Raw genomic sequence first — 20,894 nt, 5'->3', positions numbered from 1 at the left:
TACCAAATTTGTCAAGTTATGCCTTCTCAAACTCTGGCACGCCACAATTTGATCGCCCGTTTGTCAACCTATGCTTTTGTCAAACAATGACACGAATATGAAATATAATTTCAAGTCGGAGGAGAATCGTGCCAAAATTTGGTGGCAAACCAAATGGGAATCTCCAACATATGTTCCAAAAAGAGAGTAGTACGTTTTGTTAAGCTAGGCCAGCTTAAGCGCTAAAATTTCCAACTTTATTATTGTTCTGCCAACCAAATTTTGGACACATGCTGATTCATGCAAAATGTGCAACTACAGCAGATGGAGTAGGTATGGTTTCCAAGTAACAATTTGCAAGTACCACACTGAGATGCCTCCATTACAGTGAGAATAAAAAGAGTTCACATAATCACATGACGATACAAAGTTTTGAGAGAACGAACACGATGACTGGCCAGGCCCGGCTGCATGGAACTATTATTGCTGGATCATGCAGGAGTCCTAATGCCCAGAGGGAGCTTGATCACCTGATGCTGGCGTGCTGCCATACTCTACACATACTCTCATAGTCTGACACTACGACGCAAATCCTATTGTGCTCTAATACAACAATCTCAGGTTGCAAGCTATGTACAGCGTGTGCCTGACATTAGAGGGACCCCGGAGCCACAAACTGCGATGACGAATAACATTACAGATCTCAAACTTGGGAAGGCTTTGTACAACCATGCAGAATTTCATAAATTAACCAGCAGAGCCATCACCTTCTCCGTCGTTTTGACTCCACCTGCTGAAGACATCAGTTTAAATGGATCGCAAGTAAGCCCATTTGTCAAATGACTAGCACCGCATAAATGACAACTTCCACTGCTCATGAATGAGATTAGAATTCCGTAATGTAAACAGCACTTTTCAATCATTTAAGAAAAATAATGCACTCAACTTGTAATGGGTTTAGTTTCCTCATGTATTTGATTATGCATGAACCGGCAACAGAGTTAAACCAAAAAGGATAAGCTGGTCCAGTATATGATTGGTGAAAGCTTAAACAAACCTATTTTGAGTGCAAAACGAGGACTAGACTTCGCTCACTCCGATTTTAAAACTGGTATTGTTTCCTTAGTACTTTTAGCTATTAACCTTTGGAGGGGGGGGGGATGTGAATAAATCATAAATGGCACTACAAAGTTCCCAATTTGAAAATTTATTCAATATTCAATATTTTGCAGTGGCATTTATTCAATTTTCCTTTGGATGGGGATTTGGTACAGGTTTAACGGCAAAACAGGATGGTCCTCTACTGCAGCCAAGCCTTAATATTGCAAAATGCAAACTATACTTAACTAAAGTTATATTATCAGCATAATTCCCATTTGTATTGTGATTTTGAAATAAGAAAACAAACTTGCATCAATGCTAAGCAGCGGCGGCATCACATCACAGTTTACCTTTTCTTCTGATTGTGCTGTAGCTTCATGAGAATTCTCAGTCATCTTTCCATTTTCAGCTGTACAGCTCTGGCAGAAAAAATGCTCAAGTTTCTTTGCTTCTTTGATAGTCATTCCAATGCAAGCAGGGTGAAACCTGGACACAAAAGCAACAGTTATAAAACCTGTACTTATATAGCCCCCGAAGCCAACTCGTTGCCTGCGTGCCACGCGCTGGGACACCGCATGTATCGGTGTAAGCTTCCCCATGCCCACACCTAGCCTCAACATGTAGCAGCGAATGCGCTGCCTATAAAGTCATGGCCATTGGAATGCCCGGGTTCGGCCCGTGTGGTGCCACAAATATCGGTTATGCCTCGACGCCAGGATTGCATTCCTCCATAGACCTCATCATTCGGTCATCAGACACGGCTGGAGCCCCTAGTGCCGCACCCTCTCTTGTGCCATCGGTAGGGAAGACATCGATCCTCAAGGGAGCGTGTGAGCATGCGGAACTGGAAGTGTGGTGCCCCCTGTGTGAGCTCTGCTTCCCCGACAGGCCCTTGAACATTGACTTGGCGGAGATTGAGCTCTGGCGGGTAGTTTTTTTTTACCGTTGTTAGGCATCGTTCCGTGATCACACTAGAGGACAACCTACAGGCGGTTGCAGTGCAACTCAATCTTGATATGACAACATTATGTATCCACCAAAGCTGACCAGACAAGTTCATCCCCATGCTGCCTGATCCTGCGATGCACAGTGCATTTTAGACGACGATATGGTCATTCGCACTCCGCGTTGCCGGCTCCTCCTTCGGCCATGATCCAACCAAGCTCACACTTATGGCCACTCTCTATTCTTCCAGGTCGATCTATCTCTCCGGGGCATTCCAACTCATGCTTGGAGCCTCTCCTCGGCGGAGCATCTCTTGAGCTCTTGCTATTGGATTGAATGCGTACACTCGGAGAAGGCAGACAAAATGGACCTTTCGACATTCAAGCTCTCGACGCAGACGGTGCACCCGAAGCTCATTCCCAAGGTCAAAGAGTTACTCATCATGGAGCCCTCTGAGTTCAATCCAACGTTGAAGAGCTCGCCTATGACATGTCAACATCATCATCGACAGCCCAGAGGACCTATGACATGTCGATTCCTCGCCTGATGGTTCTCCTTGCCTTGGCGGTGAAGGCGACAACCGCCATGCTCATCTATGGGGGGCAGCGGCAATCAAAATCTTAGGGTCACATCACAGATTCCAAAGCCGCCATCGATGACGGTCATGCTCCTTCTAAGGGGAGGAGACCACCACCACGGGTGTGCCATGTGGCAGTCGTGTCTAATATGCTAGGGGATTGTAACCGGAATTTAGGGAGTTAGGTCTTCGACCAAGTAGACAATGTTGATCCATCTTCGTCTGTCCAACCTGGGAAAAGTGTGACGGCACAAGGGTGTGCCTCACTAGGTGCAGATGGCGATGCTTCAGCGAAGGACTTGTGGACTATGTCGGTGTCACACTTTAACTCAGGTCCACATGCCGAGGAGACGGCATCTCAAAACTCTACCATTCGGGAGCTGGAGCAGGTTGACCTGATGGTGGACCACCCAAATCTTCTTGGGAGCCTAGGCGCCTAGACCATCAATGACCCAATAACGATGGAGGCTTCCCTCCAAGGTATTGTTACTTCATAAGTGGTGGCGGTTGCCCCCTCATGTGTGGCGTCATCACCGTCTTTTGCTCTTGACTTGGATAGGCCCTTGGACCACATGGTGCTTAATGGGCCCAGTGATCATATCGGGCATGCCACGCCTGTCGGGCCTAACCTGCTTCGAACCTAAGGATTGTAGGTGGATCTAAGTTAGGCGAAGACATGGGCTCAATTTTGCCCCTCGAATTGCTACAAGATCGTCACCATCTTCTCCAGCTCGAGCCCACGCCCACGCCTACCCCTCTGCACCTGCGACTACTACTCTGGCCCATGCCCATTTCCTCGCTAAGGTGTCCATCCCAACAGGTGGGCTCTTACCAAAGCCCCATATTCAAAAGAGGCGCCTCAAAACCTTCCCGACGGATGCAACTCTTAGGCGTAGTGGGCGGATTGCAACGCACTAGCAAGGCTCCTCGAAGCACCAAGCTCAATCTCAGGAGATTCGCACTCTAGGCCTAGTTCTAAAGCACAAGCGGGTGGACAAGGAGGCTCAAGATACCTACGCAAAGCTCTTTGACAATCCCTTGTCACGTACCCACATCATGGCCCTAGCAGCACTATTTGGTTGGATCGCTACTGGACAAGGCCAAATAAGGGTGACTTACAGTGTCACTGTGTTGGTTTGAGCCGATCGAGCATTGCACTAGGTCGTTGATTTTAGTATCCATGTGGAATGTTCACGAGCCAAATCAAGCCGCGATACGAGATTCTGTTCGTGACGTTGTGGGATCGATCATGGCTGACGTGGTGTGTTTTCAAGAAACCAAAGTGGCAAGCATCTCTCGCCATAGAATATTGTCGCTATTGGTAAGCATCTATTGCCTGCAGCGGGCACCAAAGAAGGGGTAATGATCGCAAGGAAGGGTGGTATGTGCCAGATGGTTGTGACCCATACAGACACCTATTCGACCTCGATTCAGTTCCACAAACCTAATGGTCATTGCCGGTGGAGTTTACAATCCTCAGCCAGACTCTAAGAACTTGTGTTTCCTAGAGGAGCTAAAGAACATCCAAGCTCAATGCGTTGGACCATGGCTCATCGCGAGAGACTTCAACCTCATTTGTCGTGCTAAAGACAAAAATAACACTAATGTTGATAGGGCCATGATGGGGCATTTTCACCGACTAATGAACAAGGTTGGGCTCAAAGAGGTCACATTGCTTGGCCACACATTTATGTGGCCAAATGAACGGGCTTCTCCAACACTTGTGAAGCTAGATAGAGTATTCTGCACAACCGACTGGGAAGACCTTTTTCCGAACTGTCTGATGTAGAGTTCCGCCTTAGACGTATCCAACCATTGTCCCTTGATCCTAGACAACCCGAGGGGCAAGCGACGATTCCATTTCGAGAGCTTCCAGACTAAACTTGATACCTTCCAAGAAGTGGTCCAGTAGTCTTAGTCAGAGCCAGTGTTGGTGTTATGCCTGATTGAGAGGTTTGCCTTCAAGCTCGGAAGGTTGAACAAACACTTGCAAAGCTGGGGACAACGGAAGATTAGGAACATCAATCAATAGTTGTCCATGGACAAAGAGATCATCCACCGGGTCGAGACGGTGCAAGATTTGCAGCCACTCTCCGACGAATAATCTTGGTTGCATCGCAATCTTAAGCAACGCTACCTTGGGTTGGCATCACTTGAGAGAACAATTGCACGGCTCAGGTCTAGGATCGGCTGGTTTAGGGAAGGGGATGCCAATATATCCTTCTTTCACCTCCATGCTAGGCATCGGAAGCAGAAGAATTTCATTGGCAAATTACAGGATGGTGATCGTGTTTTCATGGGTCAGGACGATAAGCAACAAGCGATGTTCGATTACTACTCGCAGCTGCTCGGCACAGCGAAGGATCATTCTCGTACCTTGGACCTTAAGTCCTTGCAGCTGCCGACAAATGATATCGATGCACTTGATGCCTAACAAAGCTCACCCGATGGGTATACATGTCGCTTCTATCGCTGCTATTGGTCTGCCATCAAAGAGGACCTCATGATGTCTCTGATCTATGTGCATGGCCGAGATAGAAGGAAATTGGGGCTACTCAACTTGACCTTTCTCACGTTGCTACCCAAGCAAGCCGATGCAATTCAAGTGCGAGACTATCGTCCCATCAGCTTGATCCATAGTTTCGCGAAGCTAGTGGTGAAAATCTTGGCGACTCCAAGTACTCCAACAATAACTCAAACTTAATTGAAGACAGAGGCGAGGCTGAAGACCGGCTCGTGATGTAATTGCCGTCTCTGGTGTCTACAAACTAGAGCACCTTCATCCAAGGACGTTGCAATAAACGACGCGTTTCCTCCATCAACAAAAGGTGCCCATGTGTTGCTCAAGCTTGATATTTCAAAAGTGTTCGACTAAATCTCATGGCCATTCTTGTTGGACATCCTCGCGCATCTGGGTTTCGGTGAGCAATGGCACAACATCCTCTGTGGTCTGCTGTCCACAACTTCCACCCAGGTGCTTCTAAATGGGAATCAGGGGAGGCAATCAGACACCAGCGTAGATTGCGACAAGACAACCCTCTGTCACCCATGACGTTCATACTTGTGATGGACGCTCTGAATGCGCTAATCAATCGTGCGAGTGAAAGGATTGCTACAGCCATCCTAGAGCTGTTTGGTGACTCATCAAGGTTGAAGACCAATATCCTCAATTGCTCGATCTCCCCAATTTAGTGCTAACAGGATAACTCGCCATGGCCCAGGACTCTATGCCGTGTGTTGTGAAGGAGTTCCCGTGCGCATACTTGGGCTTGCCGCTCTCGGTTAGGAAACTAACGAAAGCGCAGTTGCAACCGCTACTTGATAAGTATGTGAACCGATCGGGGCACAAACAAAGTTTAAAGTTGACCTTGAGTCTTAATGGGGACACTTTGCACTGAAATATGTATGTGAAATGTATAGAAATGAAAATATGATCCCTAGAGAAATTTGTTGTCATCTAATGGTCCAATAAACCACTCATGACCAGGTAAGAATTCGAGAACAAAACTCGTTGTATGTGAATAGTGGTAAACCGGTAATACACTTGATTATATCAATGAAGTCAAGAAACTGTGTTATTTTTTCTTTATTTTTTACTATTTTGGTCCTCAATAGGAGAAAAGTGCAGTGGATATCACCCTACTCTATGTTACAAAGTAACATGTTTTTGGCAAAATCAGTACAATTTAGGTTAGTTATTCTCACATGGCATAATGATTTGCTACCAAATTTTATCTCCTGTCTAAATTCAAACAAATAAAACATATCCATCCATTCATAGACAAACAAAACAATCTGTTGACTTACAAAATGCACCAGAGGAAAAGTATAGCATGTTGTATCAACAAAACTCTTGTTTAGGCAAGTATGACTTTGAGAAATACTCAAGGAAAAAGCTCTATGCAACTAGCCACTGAAGTTTTAGCTAAGAGACTAGGCTCAGCAAGTTCTAACAATAACAAATCCAAGCTGCTGAATTCTTATTTGCAGATGTTTGCTCAGCCTCTGGAGCAGAAGACCATACTGGCTATCGCGGAGTTGGTGGACAAGGGCCGACAACAACAGAAGAATTCATCCAACAAGGTGGTGCCGGTCGAAGAACAGGCAGCTCTGCAGGCGTGATGCAGTGTCAGGCGGTTTAGATCATGTCGTCGTTTTTTCACCCATTGCAATTAGCTCAGTCTCTCGGTGTCGTCGTCGAGTCAGGTCCTTTTGGAGCTCTATTAATAGCGTCGCGAGCTATCCAGTGGGTGTTAGATACAGCCTTTCACGTCTGATTTGGCTCAGTTCCTCCCAGATTGGTTTCAACTCCGCTGCGATGATGCGGGCCTCTGGGGTCTTTTGTTCTGCAGGCGCCCGGCTGGTCCTCGAAGTCAGTTTTAGTAGAAGGTTTCAGCAACAAAGCAAGGACATTCTTGTTGTGCTCCGGGTTAGGGAGCTCTTGTCCGCTTTTGTGAAGTTTCTAAGCCTATGTGGTCCTATGTCTATGTTATCATCTGCATGTGGGCTTTCAGGCCTTCTGCTTTTAATTCTCAGAATGAAAGTCGTCTTTCGGTGTACCTATGTCGCAGGAAAATTGTAATATCCTTTGCTGGAATGTAAAGGGGTTGAATGCACAGGCAAAACGTTCAAATGTCAGGCTAGTCTTACAGTCGGCAGGCGCAACCGTGGTTTGCCTCCAGGAGACAAAGATTTCGGCGTGGTCACAGCAGTTGGTCATTGAAACGTTGGGGATCCTTTTTGCTCAGCATTATGTTGCGCTCCCATCAAATGGATCCGCGGGCGGAATTCTTCTTGCTTGTTCGGCTTCATACTTCTCCCTATCGAATGTAAGATTAGCGCATCATTCTATATCAGCAGACATTACAATGTTGAATGACCAGACGACCTGGTCCATAACGGTGGTCTATTGGCCGCAGGATGATGCCAAGAAGGTGGCCTTTATGCAAGAAATTCAGGACTTAAAACAGTTCATGAAACCACAGTGGCTCCTATGCGGGGATTTCAATGTAATCTACAAAGGGGATAAGAACAATAGGAGGCTTAACAGGCCGATGATGAGATGTTTCAAGGACTTGATTGACAGGTTAAATCTTCACGACCTTAAGCTATCGGGCAGGAATTTCACGTGATCTAACCAACAGCACAACCCAACACTGACCCGCATCGACAGGTTTCTTCACACCTCCAACTAGGAATTGCTATTTCCAAATGCGCACCTTCAAGCTCTGTCGTCAAACGGTTCCGACCATTGCCCGTTGTTTCTCACAGGGAGCCTACTTAATCCATGCTTTAGCGCTTTCCGCTTTGAGCCATATTGGGTAAAGATGCCGGGTTTCCTAGAAACGGTGCAGCTTAGCTGGAACAAACCGGCCCCTCTAATAGATCCAATGCTTAGGCTGCATGTCAAACTTATGCATCTCCAACGTGATCTCCAAGCTTGGAAAAGGAGAACGATCGGGGACACAACGCTGCGTTTAGCAATAGCACAGGAGGTTATTTTCAGATTGGATCAAGCGGAGGAGAACAAGCTTCTATCTCTGGATGAGAGTGAGTTTAGGAAAGCTCTCAAAAGAAAAGTCATGGGCCTTGCGGCCATTGAGAAATCAAGGCTTAGGCAACACTCAATACAGACTTGGATAAAACAGGCCGACGTAAATTTTTCAGCTAAAGGCAAATGCGAGGAAACGAAAGAACTTCATCCAGAGCTTGCTGACAGATCAAGGGGTCATCACCTCGGCCGAGGATAAGGCACAGGAGGTCTTCAAATACTTCAAAGATCATGTTGGTTCCGTTAAGAATCGGGATCTGGCCCTAAATTGGGAAGCCCTGAACATTCAGGCAGTGGACTTAGTCGAGTTAGAGGCCCCTTTCGACGTTAATGAAGTCATGGCGACTATTAAATCCATTCCGCAGGAGAAAGCTCCGGGGCCGGATGGCTATATTGGTCTATTCTATGTCAGTTGTTGGCCGATTATCAAAAATGATTTGATGGAAGCCGTGCAAGCGTTCTGGGATTTAAAGTGTTCAAATTTGCATCATCTTAATAATGCCAACATATGCTTGCTACCGAAAAAAAACAGATGCTACCCGAGTGGCAAACTATAGACCAATAAGCCTCATCAATAGCTTCTCCCATTTCCAAAGTTGCTTGCAAACAGGCTCGCGCCAAGACTTCAGGACATCGTCTCAAGAAGTCAAAGCGCTTTCATCAATAAGCGATGTATCCACGACAATTTTGTTTACGTGCAGAGTGTCATAAAAGAATTGCACAGGGCAAAGAGACCGTCTCTTTTTGTGAAGCTTGACATCTCTAAAGCTTTCGATTCAATCAATTGGCAATACCTTATTGAGGTGATGGTCAGATTGGGTTTTGGGCAAAGGTGGCGCGATTGGATCTGCCAATTGTTGGCATCATCTTCATCTCGCGTTTTACTAAATGGGGTGCCGGATCAGGAATTTTTTCACGCTAAAGGGCTTAAGCAAGGGGATCCTCTATCGCCTTTGCTTTTTATTTTAGCCTTTAACCCCCTTCAAAGACTTGTGAGGTTGGCAGAGGAGAAAGGATTCCTGAATCCAGTATTGCCGACAAAAGCAAAACTAAGAGTTTCCCTTTATGCTGACGATGCGGCCATCTTCACCAATCCGGATAAGCAAGAATTGCAGTTTCTAAATGAAACATTATCGGCCTTTGGGAGATGCTCTGGCTTGAGTACAAACTTATCAAAGACAGAAGTGGTCCCGATTAGATGCCAGAATGTTAATTTCGATGAGCTTCTCGTCACCTTCTCGAGACAGCTAAAACAGTTCCCTTGCAAGTATCTAGGGCTTCCTCTTCACTTCAGGAAGTTAAAGAAAGTTGAAGTCCAACCTCTGATTGATAAGCTCAAGGTTGGACTCGCGGGGTGGAAAGGATTTTTCTCCTTGGCTGGCCGCGACACCTTGGTAAAAACTGTTCTTTCCTCCCAACCTATTTACTTCTTCACGGTATTCCAGTTGCAAAATTGGTTGGCAAAGAGGATTGATCACATCCGTAGAGCTTTCCTTTGGAAAGGAGAAGCCTCAGATAAGGTCTTTGGTGGTCACTCTCTGGTAAAATGGAGCACAACAGCTCGACCAAAGGAGCTGGGGGGCCTGGGTATCTTAGAGATAGAAAAATTCGCAAGAGCCTTGAGAGTCCGATGGTTGTGGCTTCAGTGGACCGATAATCACAGACCATGGGCTCAATTCCAACCGCCATGCGATAAGTCAGATAGGGACTTATTCATGGCGTCCACAATAGTCACGGTTGGAAATGGAGCGAAGACGAGATTCTGACATGACAGTTGGATAAATGGGTTGGCACCAAAAGTAATCGCTCCGGATTTGTTCAAGCATGCGAAAAGAGAGCATAGATCAGTTCAGAAAGAATTGCAAGATAACAATTGGGTTCATAGTTTGCGCAGTTTAACATCTCATGAGGAAATTGTGCAATTCATTGAGCTATGGAATGAAATGCAGTCGATACAGCGGGACCATGCTTCGAAGGATCAAATTAGATGGAAATGGACACCGGAGGGGGTGTATACTACAAAAAGCGCGTACAAAATCCAATTCCTAGGGGCGGTCAGGCGGTTTCATACCAAGCACATTTGGAAGGCCCAGACAGAACCAAAGTGCAAAACATTTGCATGGCTGGCGATCCAGGGAAAGATTCTCACAATGGACAATTTGGAAAAAAAGGGTTAGATCCATGACCAAGATGATCGGCAATGCAAGCTGTGCAACATGTCGTACGAAGATACAAATCATCTCTTGAATGTTTGCAGTTTTACACGTCGAGTTTGGCACTATATAGCTCTTTGGTTCCATTGGGAACGTGCCGAGCCTCTCTAGTTCCAGCACCATTCGATCATGGTGGCGCCAAACCAGAGTCAAAATCATCATGGAACAGCGTAGGGACTTCGACGGAGGTGTGATTTATTTCTGGTGGAATATTTGGAATGAGAGAAATCGTCGAATTTTCCAAGGACAAACTTTGGATGAACTATCAATCGCACAACAAATAAAGGAAGACATTGCTCAAAGGAATCTAGCGTGGAGATTGCTTTAGGTTCATTCATGCGCTGTTGTACGTTGATGCCGTGCCGGTTCGGATGGGCTGCTTGCTTTGTTCCGTGCCGTCTGCCCACTTGCTGGATGAGGCCAGGCAGGGCAGCTCCTGTCCGGGGGCTTGCAGGACAGCCTCCTTTCATCCGCAAGTTCAGAGGTCTTCTTCAGTTTAGCGATCTTTTGCAGGGCAATGAAGTCCAAGTCAAGACCTTGTATCCTTTTTAGCCATTGCATTGCGCCCTTGGCAGCCTGTTGTCGGACATGTAGTTTTTTTTTTGTTTCTCCACCAGTAGCCTGTGCTGCAACGCTTCGTCGTTGGTCCGAGTTGACGCTCAGTTCCGTTGGTTTCCGTTTTGGTTTGCGCTAGTGTCTTTTGTTTTGGTCTCTGTGAACTCCTCAGTGTTTTCTTTGTCTCCTTTATTAATATATTCTAGCAAGCCTTTTTGCCGGCTTTTCAAAAAAAAAAAGTTAGCTAGTTCTTAATCTTTACCATTATACTCACCAATCAGAACATTCCTCGCATTGGATCATAAGGTCATCAGGATTGTACGGCATCTCACACTTGCAAAACCTGCCACATATTTTACAAAAGAGATGAGAAATGTAAAAAAAAAATGATGATTTAGATTTAAGAACTATGCATAAATCAAACCAGTAAATAGGGGATGTAGCCAAAGCCTAATAAGAAATAATACAAGAAGCAAGGTTCTAAATAGCTAGCTATAGCTGCGCTATAGTTATTCATTTGGATTTTTACATGTTTTTGCTCCTATTAATAGTATAATTGTCTAACACCACTACCAATTAGCAATGAACAAAGGGCATGTGGGGGAAAATGCTGCCTCAGAAAACCAAAGGAACAAGTATTTGCAAACCAAAGCTAAGTGTCCAAAGTATAATCTACGTTGGACTCGAGGTAGTAAAGATTAACTCTTTGCACAAATCAAAAGGACCTGATTAGCTAAAACTTGATACAAATTGCAAATCTTTACAACAAATAATGCAAATTCAGAATAATCAAATTGCAGAATAAGTTTCGTTTAATTCTTACACAGCGATGCGGTCGGGCACGAAGCTTCCTGTAGCTGATTTATACTCAAAGCGGCAGAAGAAGTCCTCAGCATTGACAGAATCAAGTTTTGTATAGCTACGGAAGCTGTGGACGTTGCACTTCCCCTCAATGGTGTCAGCACTCTGTACATCATAGTGGTCAGAGAGAAACACCTCCTTGGAACCATGAAAAGGTCTCCTCCCACCAATGGATTCCTCTGGTCGATAATACCACCGCACCCGTACTCTCACATTTGTGCCTCGAGATCCTGCTGCCTCAATTGCCTCAACTCTTGCCACATATGGTGGCTTTGATGCATCAGACGCCCTCATTAGCACACAATCCCCAGCTGAAACAAGTGGGAGGATCAAACATATGCCAAAGGAGCCTAATGTTGGGTTCATCAAAGCAATGAGAAAGGTTTATATAAACAAAACTACTGTTTTGAGGCAGCTTGATGGAACTCTTCTAAGTTGTAGCACAAATACAAAGCCAAGAAGATAATGAACTGGACATAATCTAATCAAACTGCAATAGAATCGTACAAGAACTCGGCGCACCATTTTAGTATCAGCCATCCTAAGTAATAGAATGCTCGCTCTTACACACATGCCAACTGCCAAGGAGAGATAAATGCATCGACAGATACCTAAAAGTTTGAAATTTCCAACAAGTCAAAATTACCGCAAACAAAAGAATAGAAAAAAAAACAAGTTTTCAGTGACCAGAGCAGTGCACTGTTAAGTGTTAACTGTCACAGTGATGTTAATCCCCCTCGAAGATCATGCCTTGACTGTGCTACTTGCTATCAAACCCCTGATTAATTGGGCATCGAGTTCTCCGCAGTGAACATGAAAGGATCAATTTTAACCATGGTAGAAGCATAAAAACTGCGGCCTAAATACCATTCCGCACCCCAAAAAAACACCAGAGCGATCGAAATGGCCCGATTAAAGCAACCATTTCTGGCGACATCAATCTACCCCGACGTGAAAATCCCCCAACTTCCAGGGCTCGGAAACCCAGACCCGCCGACCCATATCCCCGAACACGCCACCAAAAATCCACAAAAAAGGATATTCGCCCCCAAAACCCCGGATCAGATTGCGCAGATGAGAGAGGACGACGAGGGAGGGGCCTCACGCTTGATGATTTTGTCGGATCCCTTGATGGTGTAGAACTCGAGGATCCGCTTGGGCGGCCGCGACTTCGCCATGGGACGCGACGGCGACAGCGACGGCGAGGTGGGGGCGCGGGTGGGGACGTGGGAAGCTAGGGTTTGGAGGAGGAGGATGCCGCGAGAAGACGGTGGATTTTTTTATTTCTTTCGCGATCTCCTTTTTTTTCGTCTTTCGTTCGAAACGCGGAGGGCGCTCGCCTGCTGTTTTCCTACCGCCCCCCGCCGCTTTGCCTTCGCCGCGCGGTTTTCGCGTGGGCGACCTTGATGGGAGCAGTAAAAGTTGGCTTTGCCGCGCCCGCGACGGGTAAAACTGGCGGCGGTGAAATTGCCGCGAAGGGCGGGGGCGTATCGGCCGTTGGATGAACTGATCTGTGCATCGTAGCCTTCGGTTGGATTGCGGAGGCTTCGACTTCTGGATGGTTCGGTAGGGGGGCTCGAATTGGATGGTTGTGCCGCGCGGACGAAGGGCCGGATTAGACAGGCGAGAGTCACTCGAGTCCCGGCCATTCAATTATGGTGTGTTAATTTTTCGCGGACTCACTCCATATATACGTCTAACTTAAAAAAAAAATGTATTTAGTCGACTGTATTAGCGGATATAAATATATAGTTTTATTTTGATTGAGATGTAAAACTTAATTTAAACATTACTTCTCATCCTAACAGAGCGAATGTAGCTCTGTATTTACTCATATAGGCGAGCTCATTTATCAGTATTATAAAATTATCTTCATATGAATAATCAATTATAATCTAAACTCTTGCATTTGCTCACGGTCTCAAATTCAATCAAATAAATAGAAAATCAGCTCAGTCTGTTCAGACAAATACAATTAATCAAGCACTCTTTTTTTCAACACATATGACTTCACTTAGTTTGCTTCCTCAAGCTATTTACACAATACAGCTATATAAAACTCCAATCAAACAACCAAACACATTCTTACGAACTACAATAGTATGCGATCCGAAAATAATATGATCCGAAAATAATGTAGCAGTTGTTCATGTATTGGTAACGTAAACATAACGGAATTGCTTTATAGCGAGATCAGGGGTAGAATTGTTGTTTGCTTGATTTGTTTGGTTCAATCAAACAATGGTATTGGATATCCATCGTGCACAAAAAGTTGAAGCGAGGATGAACAGGAAGAGATTGTTGAAGATGGCCTCTAGCGGTCTGGCCACCGTCCTGGTCGAGAACACGACTGGAATATCGGGCACCGGTCAGGAGGACAACGTGGCTGGACTGTTGAAAAGGATGTTGCCTCTGATTTGCTTCTAAATCATGCACCTCTCGTAAGGGACAGAATCAGTCCTGAGTTAAGCCCCACGCTAACTTATTCAAATTTAGATTAAACTAAAAAAACTATTATTTGTACAGTAAATATAAAAGTGATTAGACCTACAACCTAAGGTTGAAGCCCAACCTATCATAGGCCTAGTTCCGCCCCTGCCTCCCATCCTCGTTGGTCGGGACGTTGCCTCCACGCCATGAGTTGCATTAGCGGTTGGCGACCCATGGAGACAGAGAGGTCATATCTAGATGACGGGGTAGTTCTAAAATTGCCAGATCATACCTCATCACCTTAACTGCGTACGGAGGCAGACGGAATGGGACCTGATACCGCTAGCAGGGAGTGTGATGGGCTTTGAACTAGGCTGTAATCTGTTTTACAGGGCATCTCATTGCAGTCTGCAGGAACTAAACGTAAACAAATGTAAATGGGTTACTGCTGCAATCTGATTACATTGCAAAAGGCCGAACCAAACACCACCTGTTTTGCGTTGGAGCGAATGTTCTCGAGTGAGAGTAGGATGGAAACGGACAGAAATGATCGGAAACCCTTTTACCGTTTTTATTTTTATATTTTCTCTTAAAATAGAATTGAAAATAGGAAAGTTAGAAACAGGTATTGTTGTGATCGTGATCTTAACACAGTAAATAGTACCATAATTGTCAGTGTAATAAATACTCCTCTCTTCTTAGTTGAGTGGAGTATCTATAGACATACCTCAATCACTCCCGTCGTCGTTACATCTTTACCTCTTATTCACATGAATATTTCTTACTAACGCTAATTAATAGCCCAGAATATCTCAGGGGTATTATGATCATTATCTACCTATATTGCTCTAAGCAACTAAATCCCGACACATGTCATAGGGACCCGCACTAGACCCTCCATCTAAGCTACCGACGCCCCACCCCCCTTCGGTTGTGTTACACCCTGAAACCTTAACTTAGTCATAAAGCACGTATATGCATTATGGCATCATGTTTCATGTTTCCTGTTTTTGTTTTAAGTATTCAAAACGTTTTCAAATGGTATGTCGTTAAGCGAGTCCTATTTCCACCATATACTTATGAGTAGGAATCATTTTGAAATAGTTTAGATAGCCTAAAACCATTTGGAAAAGAGTAGGAAAGGAATTGGTAGAAAAAGGAAAGATAAGGAAGAACTTTCTGCACATTGGCATGTTCTGTGATCTGATCGTCAAGGCTCAGAGCGGCCACTTAATTCCAATCGACCACCTCTCACTTACAGGAGATGGTTGCTCATGAGTTTCCCACGTCGTCCCCGATATCATCCCCGCCGTCTTCCTCGCTGGAGACGCTTTCCCACATTTTCTTCCACCTCGAGGCAAAAACACCATCCCAAAGCCCGATCTTTGAATCAAGACTTTCTTGAAGTCAGCCAACCTTCAAGAAAGCTTTCACACATCAAGATGAAGCTCCCAAACCCCTTTTCCCTCTTTTTCCCTAGTTCCCCTACTCCCTCATAGCCTTAGGACTAAGCTTCACCTAGTCATGGACGCCGATCCATAAGTCCTAAGCTTTTAGCCCTATGTATGTCATTCAAACCACCTAAAATGGATCCCTCTAGTTACATAGAGCGTTTAGGTGCTAACCTTGGTCGAAGGCATCGTTGGAATTGTCGCGGCGTCTCATAGCAATCTGACTGTAGTTCTAGGAGTCGGACCACCCCTCGGGTCGGTCTGACCGTCGGTGTGTGGGAACCATCCAAATAATATTCTAGCTAATCACCAAGTCGATCATTTACGTAATCACGACTTTAACGATTAACCAAAATATCACCCCGGTAGTCCCGGTACGTGTTTTGTACCCAAGATCAGAACACATGTCTTTCCAACATAAGCAATCATAATCAAGCTTAATAAAGAGCGAGTAATTAAATCATATTACAAGTTCTTAACCATTTACAAGTTTAACAATTTACAACAAAAAAGGATCTAGAAGAATACTAAAACTGATCAACTCCTAGCCAAAAGAGAAACTACGCAGCGGAAACATAAGCTAAAGACAACAAAAAAATGGGTGAAGTCATATGCCTTTAGGATTCACCCCAAAAGCGCGATCTCCGAGTAGCTGCCTACTCATTCCCACCGCTAGCATCGGCGGGCGTGGAGTAGCCAAACACCGCCTCTTCCTCACCTGCAAAACCTGTAGAACAGCTAAGTACGAAGGTACTCACAAGACTTAATCCATATGGGGCACATATAAATAACCCGACTCCAAAGATTATGCATTGAGCCATTAGCAAGGAAAAAGATCACAAAAATGATTAAAACATATGTGTCCATAACCTAGACACATATATGTGAGCATCTAAATGTAACCAACATACCCTTCCAAACCTGTAACTATCAACCTGCACATGAGTGTAAATAGAACCAGAGTAATACAGCAATAGCCAACCATCAACATTACACAACATACCATCCATACAACCATCCCACATTCGTAACTCTACGACCGATGCAAATAGACATAAGCATGCTCATGACCGAGAGCACAGCAATTCAAATTATTTTTACACCTCGCAGGAGGTACTCCTTTACCTACACAACTCGAGGACCATACGGCTCATGTGTCCACACAGGCCCATGCGAGGGGGTACTCGTGTCGGCCTTTCCTAATAAGCCCAATCGTTTGATCATGCATCGATAGGTGCGGGGATCATCTAGAACTACTCCCGGAGCAAACTGGATACATCTACAAGCCCGCCCACTCACACCATTGACTCGCACGTCAAAAGACCACAACTGCAAAGGTATTTGGCTTATCATTCTCATATGCAACATGTAATAAGTATGGAAAGTGCTAAAGCCAACTGCACCAACAGACGGTGCTTACCGATGCAAAGCGGTCTATGGTGCCCGGCTCCTCTCTCGAACTACCTCAAGAAACTCCTTCGGGGCAGAAGGCACCCCTAACACAGCTCATATCTTGTCTCATCCCCACATCTCATCCAACCATCGACATCATAATCAATATTCTTGAACAATAGGTAAGCCCTAAGCTCATGAACAATGGTTGCACCATCGCTCGACTTCTACTGAGGACATATGCATTGCTAAGTATTTTGTATAACTTTCAAGTTAGATATCAATAATGTTATCAAGGCTACAAGGATATGGATCATCAAATAACCAAAGTAGGATAATGCATCTCATAGGTTCTACCCATAGAAGCCCGACATCAACTCATTGAACATGCAAACTTACATAAAGCATAATTTATCAATTTTAGACTCCACAATTCAAATCCAAAGGTGCGATATGCTTAGATGCTTACCTTGCTGCTCTGGGGTTTGTCTGATACTTCCCGCACAACACTTGCAAAACTTTAGGAGGTTGGCGTTACCTTCACTCACTTGGTGCAATGCATAAACAAATGAACGACGAAAAAACATGCAAATTATGCATGCTTGAAGTATAATAGAGTGCCGAGCTTAAAAACATTTGCAAAAGACCGCTAAGTGATTAGTGTTTCGAAGTTTGAAACCTCGGACAAGGTAACCTAAGTATACCTAACTTTAACAGGCTGGCGGTTAGACCAACGTAGAGGTGGCGGTCTGACCGGTGGCCAACAAAGAGTTTTGGCCTCTGACATTCTGACCGTATGCATGGTGGCGGTCAGACCGCTCACCAACGGGCAGACCGGCCCAAGTGGCGGTCAGACTCCTGTATAAGTTTTCAACTTGGATTCTCTGGTCCCAACTGGCGGTCAGACCGGCCCTAGCGGTGGTTAGACCGCCAGACCTTGCAGGTAGCACCTTTGCGGGGTCACCGAGGAGGATTCCAATGAGAACTTCGACAAAAAGGGTACCAAAATACTCTATGAGACTAGTTGAGTGTTTTTAAAGTGATTTGGACATCATTCACCGAGCAAAACTCAAAATACCCATGGATTGGATCTAGGCTAGGTTGAACTTGGGCCTAAACGACACGAGGGCCAAATCGAGCTCGGAAATAATGGGGAAACGGTAGGAGATAGCTCACCTCAGCTTATAGAAGCTTTCTATTGGATTGGAATGCTTCGGCGAGGCTCTGATTCGCGGATCGGCTCCCGGAGTGGTGGTGAAGCTTACGGTCGATGAACGGGTCTCCAATGAGGGAGAAGAGGGGGTAAACTTAGGGAAGTCCTCCGGGAAGCTCGTGGGAGTTCCCACCTTCGATCTCCGACCTTCGAATGTGACGAGTAGAGCTCTATTTCTCTCTCTAGGGTCTGGTGGAGAGAGGGAGAGTGAGAGAAAAGTGAGAGGGAGAGAGAAAAAAGGAAGTGATTGATTCACTTAACTCGAGGCTCTGTGTGCTAGCAGTCAGACTACGAGCTTGGGCGGTCAGACCGCAGGAAATCCACATGGTAGCCCAAGTGGCAGCGCACCTGATGGTCAGACCACTGGTGACACCAGTCATACCACAAGGGGGTTCTTTTGCTGAAATTTTTTAAGTCTCCCCTCATCATCATCCTTCTATTCATTTCCTTCTTCAAGGCATGTAGGGATTCTCCAAAGTGCTTTAAAACATCTCTAAGGTGTTTAAGGTGTTTGAGACATGCTTAACCGATTTTTGATAGACAAACACGTGCAAGCACATGCGATGACGATTATGCATGCCTAATAACGTAATTAACATTTTGGAACATGACAAACCTCCCCCTCTTAAGAAGTGAAAGTGCATCTAGGCCCCCTAAGTGGGTTTTGGTTTATTGATGACAAAACGATTAAGGAACTAACATGCTTATCTAAGTTATGATCAGGTTTAAGCATTAGGTGTAAAGATAAGTGACGTTTGACGCCCGTCGAAACAAATGGAGAATCAACGAAGAGTACTCAATAGGATTTAAATTCTTTTATTTTTGAAATTGAGTCTAGGATAGCCGCTCTATTAAGAGGGTTGCATTTGATTGCTTGGTTAGTGTCTCAATGCTTAAGATATCCCTTAGAACCAACTAGTTGAGAGACACAATCACTCACGGACACCGAGTTTATTCTGAAAAAAATTCACTGAGTCCGGATACTCCGGTGTTCACCGGATACTCCGATACTCAGTATTTAGCCCGGAGTCTCTGAGGTAGACTCCGACAGAGAGTCTCGGTTACGGTTTATTTTTATTTGGAAAAAGACCGGAGTCTCCGGTGTTCACTGGACACTCCGGTAATTTATGGGTTAACAGACCGGAGTCTCCGAGGGAGACTCCGCCAGAGAGTCTTGGTTAGGTGTTTATTTTAATTAAAAGGGGACCGGAGTCTCCGGTGTTCACCGGACACTCCGGTAAGTGGTTTAGTGTCAACCGGAGTCTCCGATGAAGACTCCGGCAGAGACTCTCGGTTAGCTTTTAATCTTTTTGATAAAAAGAAAAGAGAGACCGGAGTCTCCGGTGTGCACCGAATACTCCGGTACCTGGAGAGGCCGGAGGGTCCAGCTAATCTCCGGACTTAATGTTTTTGGAAGCTCTGTCAGGACCGGAGACTCCGGTAATTTAACAGAACTGTAACAGCTAGTTCTGACACGTTCTGTGACCGTTCTGACGCCGTTTTTGGATTTAGGGCCGGATACTCCAGTGTTCACCGGATACTCCGGTCAGTTCTGACAAAACAATAACGGCTAGTTTTTGAGAGAGGGCTATAAATGCTCCCACACCCCATAGCATTTAGAGCTTGCTGTTGCTGGTGAACCTTAGACCTCTTGAGCACTTTAAGAGCATTCAAAGACCCTCCAACCACCTCTAGTGCAAAGTTTGCAAATTTTTAGAGAGTTTGTGTTTGGAGAGGGTTCGAGCCACTTGAGCATTGAGTTCTTCATCGAGCATTCGCTGCGATCATTTCTCTTGAAGCTTTGTGCTTCTAGGCGGCAAGGCGTCACTCGTAGAGCACCCAAACTTGTGGAGTGCCACGGGAAGTTTGTAAACATCTTCAAATTGAGTAAGAATTTCTAGCTTGATCTTGGTGGTCGCTAGAAGATGATAGGGTTGAAAAGACCTGGCTCTTTGTGAGCTCCTCAACGGAGACGTAGGCACTTCTTTGTGAGGTGGCCAAACTCCGGGATAATCTCTCGTGTTCGTATTTGTGCAAGTTGCTTTATTATGTGAATTTTGTGATTTGTCATACAAATTGCTCTAAGTGATCATCTTGCTAGTGTTAAGTGTTATTCTAGCTCTGTGATATCCAGTAAACCTAGCTTCAACCTTAGATTCTAGCTATTAGCTTTAATTCGTAGTTGTTCTAAAATTCCTGTATAGACCGGAGACTCCGGACTAGACCGGATACTCCGGACCATACCGGAGTATCCGGCAGATTTAATCCGTTGTTTTAGTTTTAATTTTCAGAAAAGCCTATTCACCCTCCTCTAGGCACTTTCAAGAAGAATCTAATCCCAAGATTTGGCAGACTTAGGGAGAAGGTGCTAGCGATGAAATGGAAAAGAATTCTCCGCTATTGGGGAAAGAATCACGTCGGCCTTCATCGATGGATAGAAAAGATAGCGGGGAAACTTCACATGAGCTGGCAGTAAGACTGAAGCTAGGCCCGGTTAGACCATGGCTCGGTTAGACCATGGAAATGGCGATTTGACCGAAATCTATAAAAAGAGTTTTGGGCTCCTACGGTTAGACTGACGGTGTGGTGACGGTCAGGCCGCCAACCAACAGTCAGACCGCGGGCC

The 20,894-nt window shown here is 45.2% G+C and overlaps 1 protein-coding gene across 3 annotated transcripts; it reads right to left on the bottom strand.

Annotated features, from left to right (window-relative positions):
• Positions 1 to 306: 306 nt before the first annotated feature.
• Positions 307 to 13,169, bottom strand: LOC133889983 (chromatin remodeling protein SHL-like). Of its 3 annotated transcripts, XM_062330414.1 has the most exons (6): positions 12,888 to 13,169; positions 12,305 to 12,393; positions 11,745 to 12,093; positions 11,196 to 11,264; positions 1,431 to 1,566; positions 307 to 772 (listed from the first exon to the last, which is right to left on the bottom strand). In XM_062330414.1, the coding sequence occupies exons 3-6, from the start codon at positions 12,074 to 12,076 to the stop codon at positions 743 to 745; spliced, it is 567 nt and encodes a 188-aa protein (XP_062186398.1). In that variant the 5' UTR covers positions 12,077 to 12,093; positions 12,305 to 12,393; positions 12,888 to 13,169; the 3' UTR covers positions 307 to 742. The 3 variants fall into 3 exon arrangements, with proteins under 3 accessions (XP_062186398.1, XP_062186397.1, XP_062186396.1); XM_062330413.1 differs by lacking the exon at positions 12,305 to 12,393 and having other exon boundaries at positions 307 to 769; XM_062330412.1 differs by lacking the exon at positions 12,305 to 12,393 and having other exon boundaries at positions 12,888 to 13,168.
• Between the last annotated feature and the right edge of the window lie 7,725 nt (positions 13,170 to 20,894).

The sequence above is a fragment of the Phragmites australis genome, chromosome 14 (genome assembly GCF_958298935.1).
Source record: "Phragmites australis chromosome 14, lpPhrAust1.1, whole genome shotgun sequence".
NCBI classification, from domain to species: Eukaryota; Viridiplantae; Streptophyta; class Magnoliopsida; order Poales; family Poaceae; genus Phragmites; species Phragmites australis.
Note: the sequence above shows the minus strand (reverse complement) of the source record. Positions and strands in the feature narration are given on the sequence as shown.

What these genes read in the sequence shown, in the direction of transcription:
- LOC133889983 (XM_062330412.1), bottom strand. Translation starts at nt 12,960, where the DNA reads ATGGCGAAGTCGCGGCCGCCCAAGCGGATCCTCGAGTTCTACACCATC. An exon ending in ATCCGACAAAATCATCAAGC is followed by an intron (nt 12,094 to 12,887) that starts GTGAGGCCCCTC and finishes CACTTGTTTCAG; the next exon opens with CTGGGGATTGTGTGCTAATG. An exon ending in TGCGAGGAATGTTCTGATTG is followed by an intron (nt 1,567 to 11,195) that starts GTGAGTATAATG and finishes TTTTGTGTCCAG; the next exon opens with GTTTCACCCTGCTTGCATTG.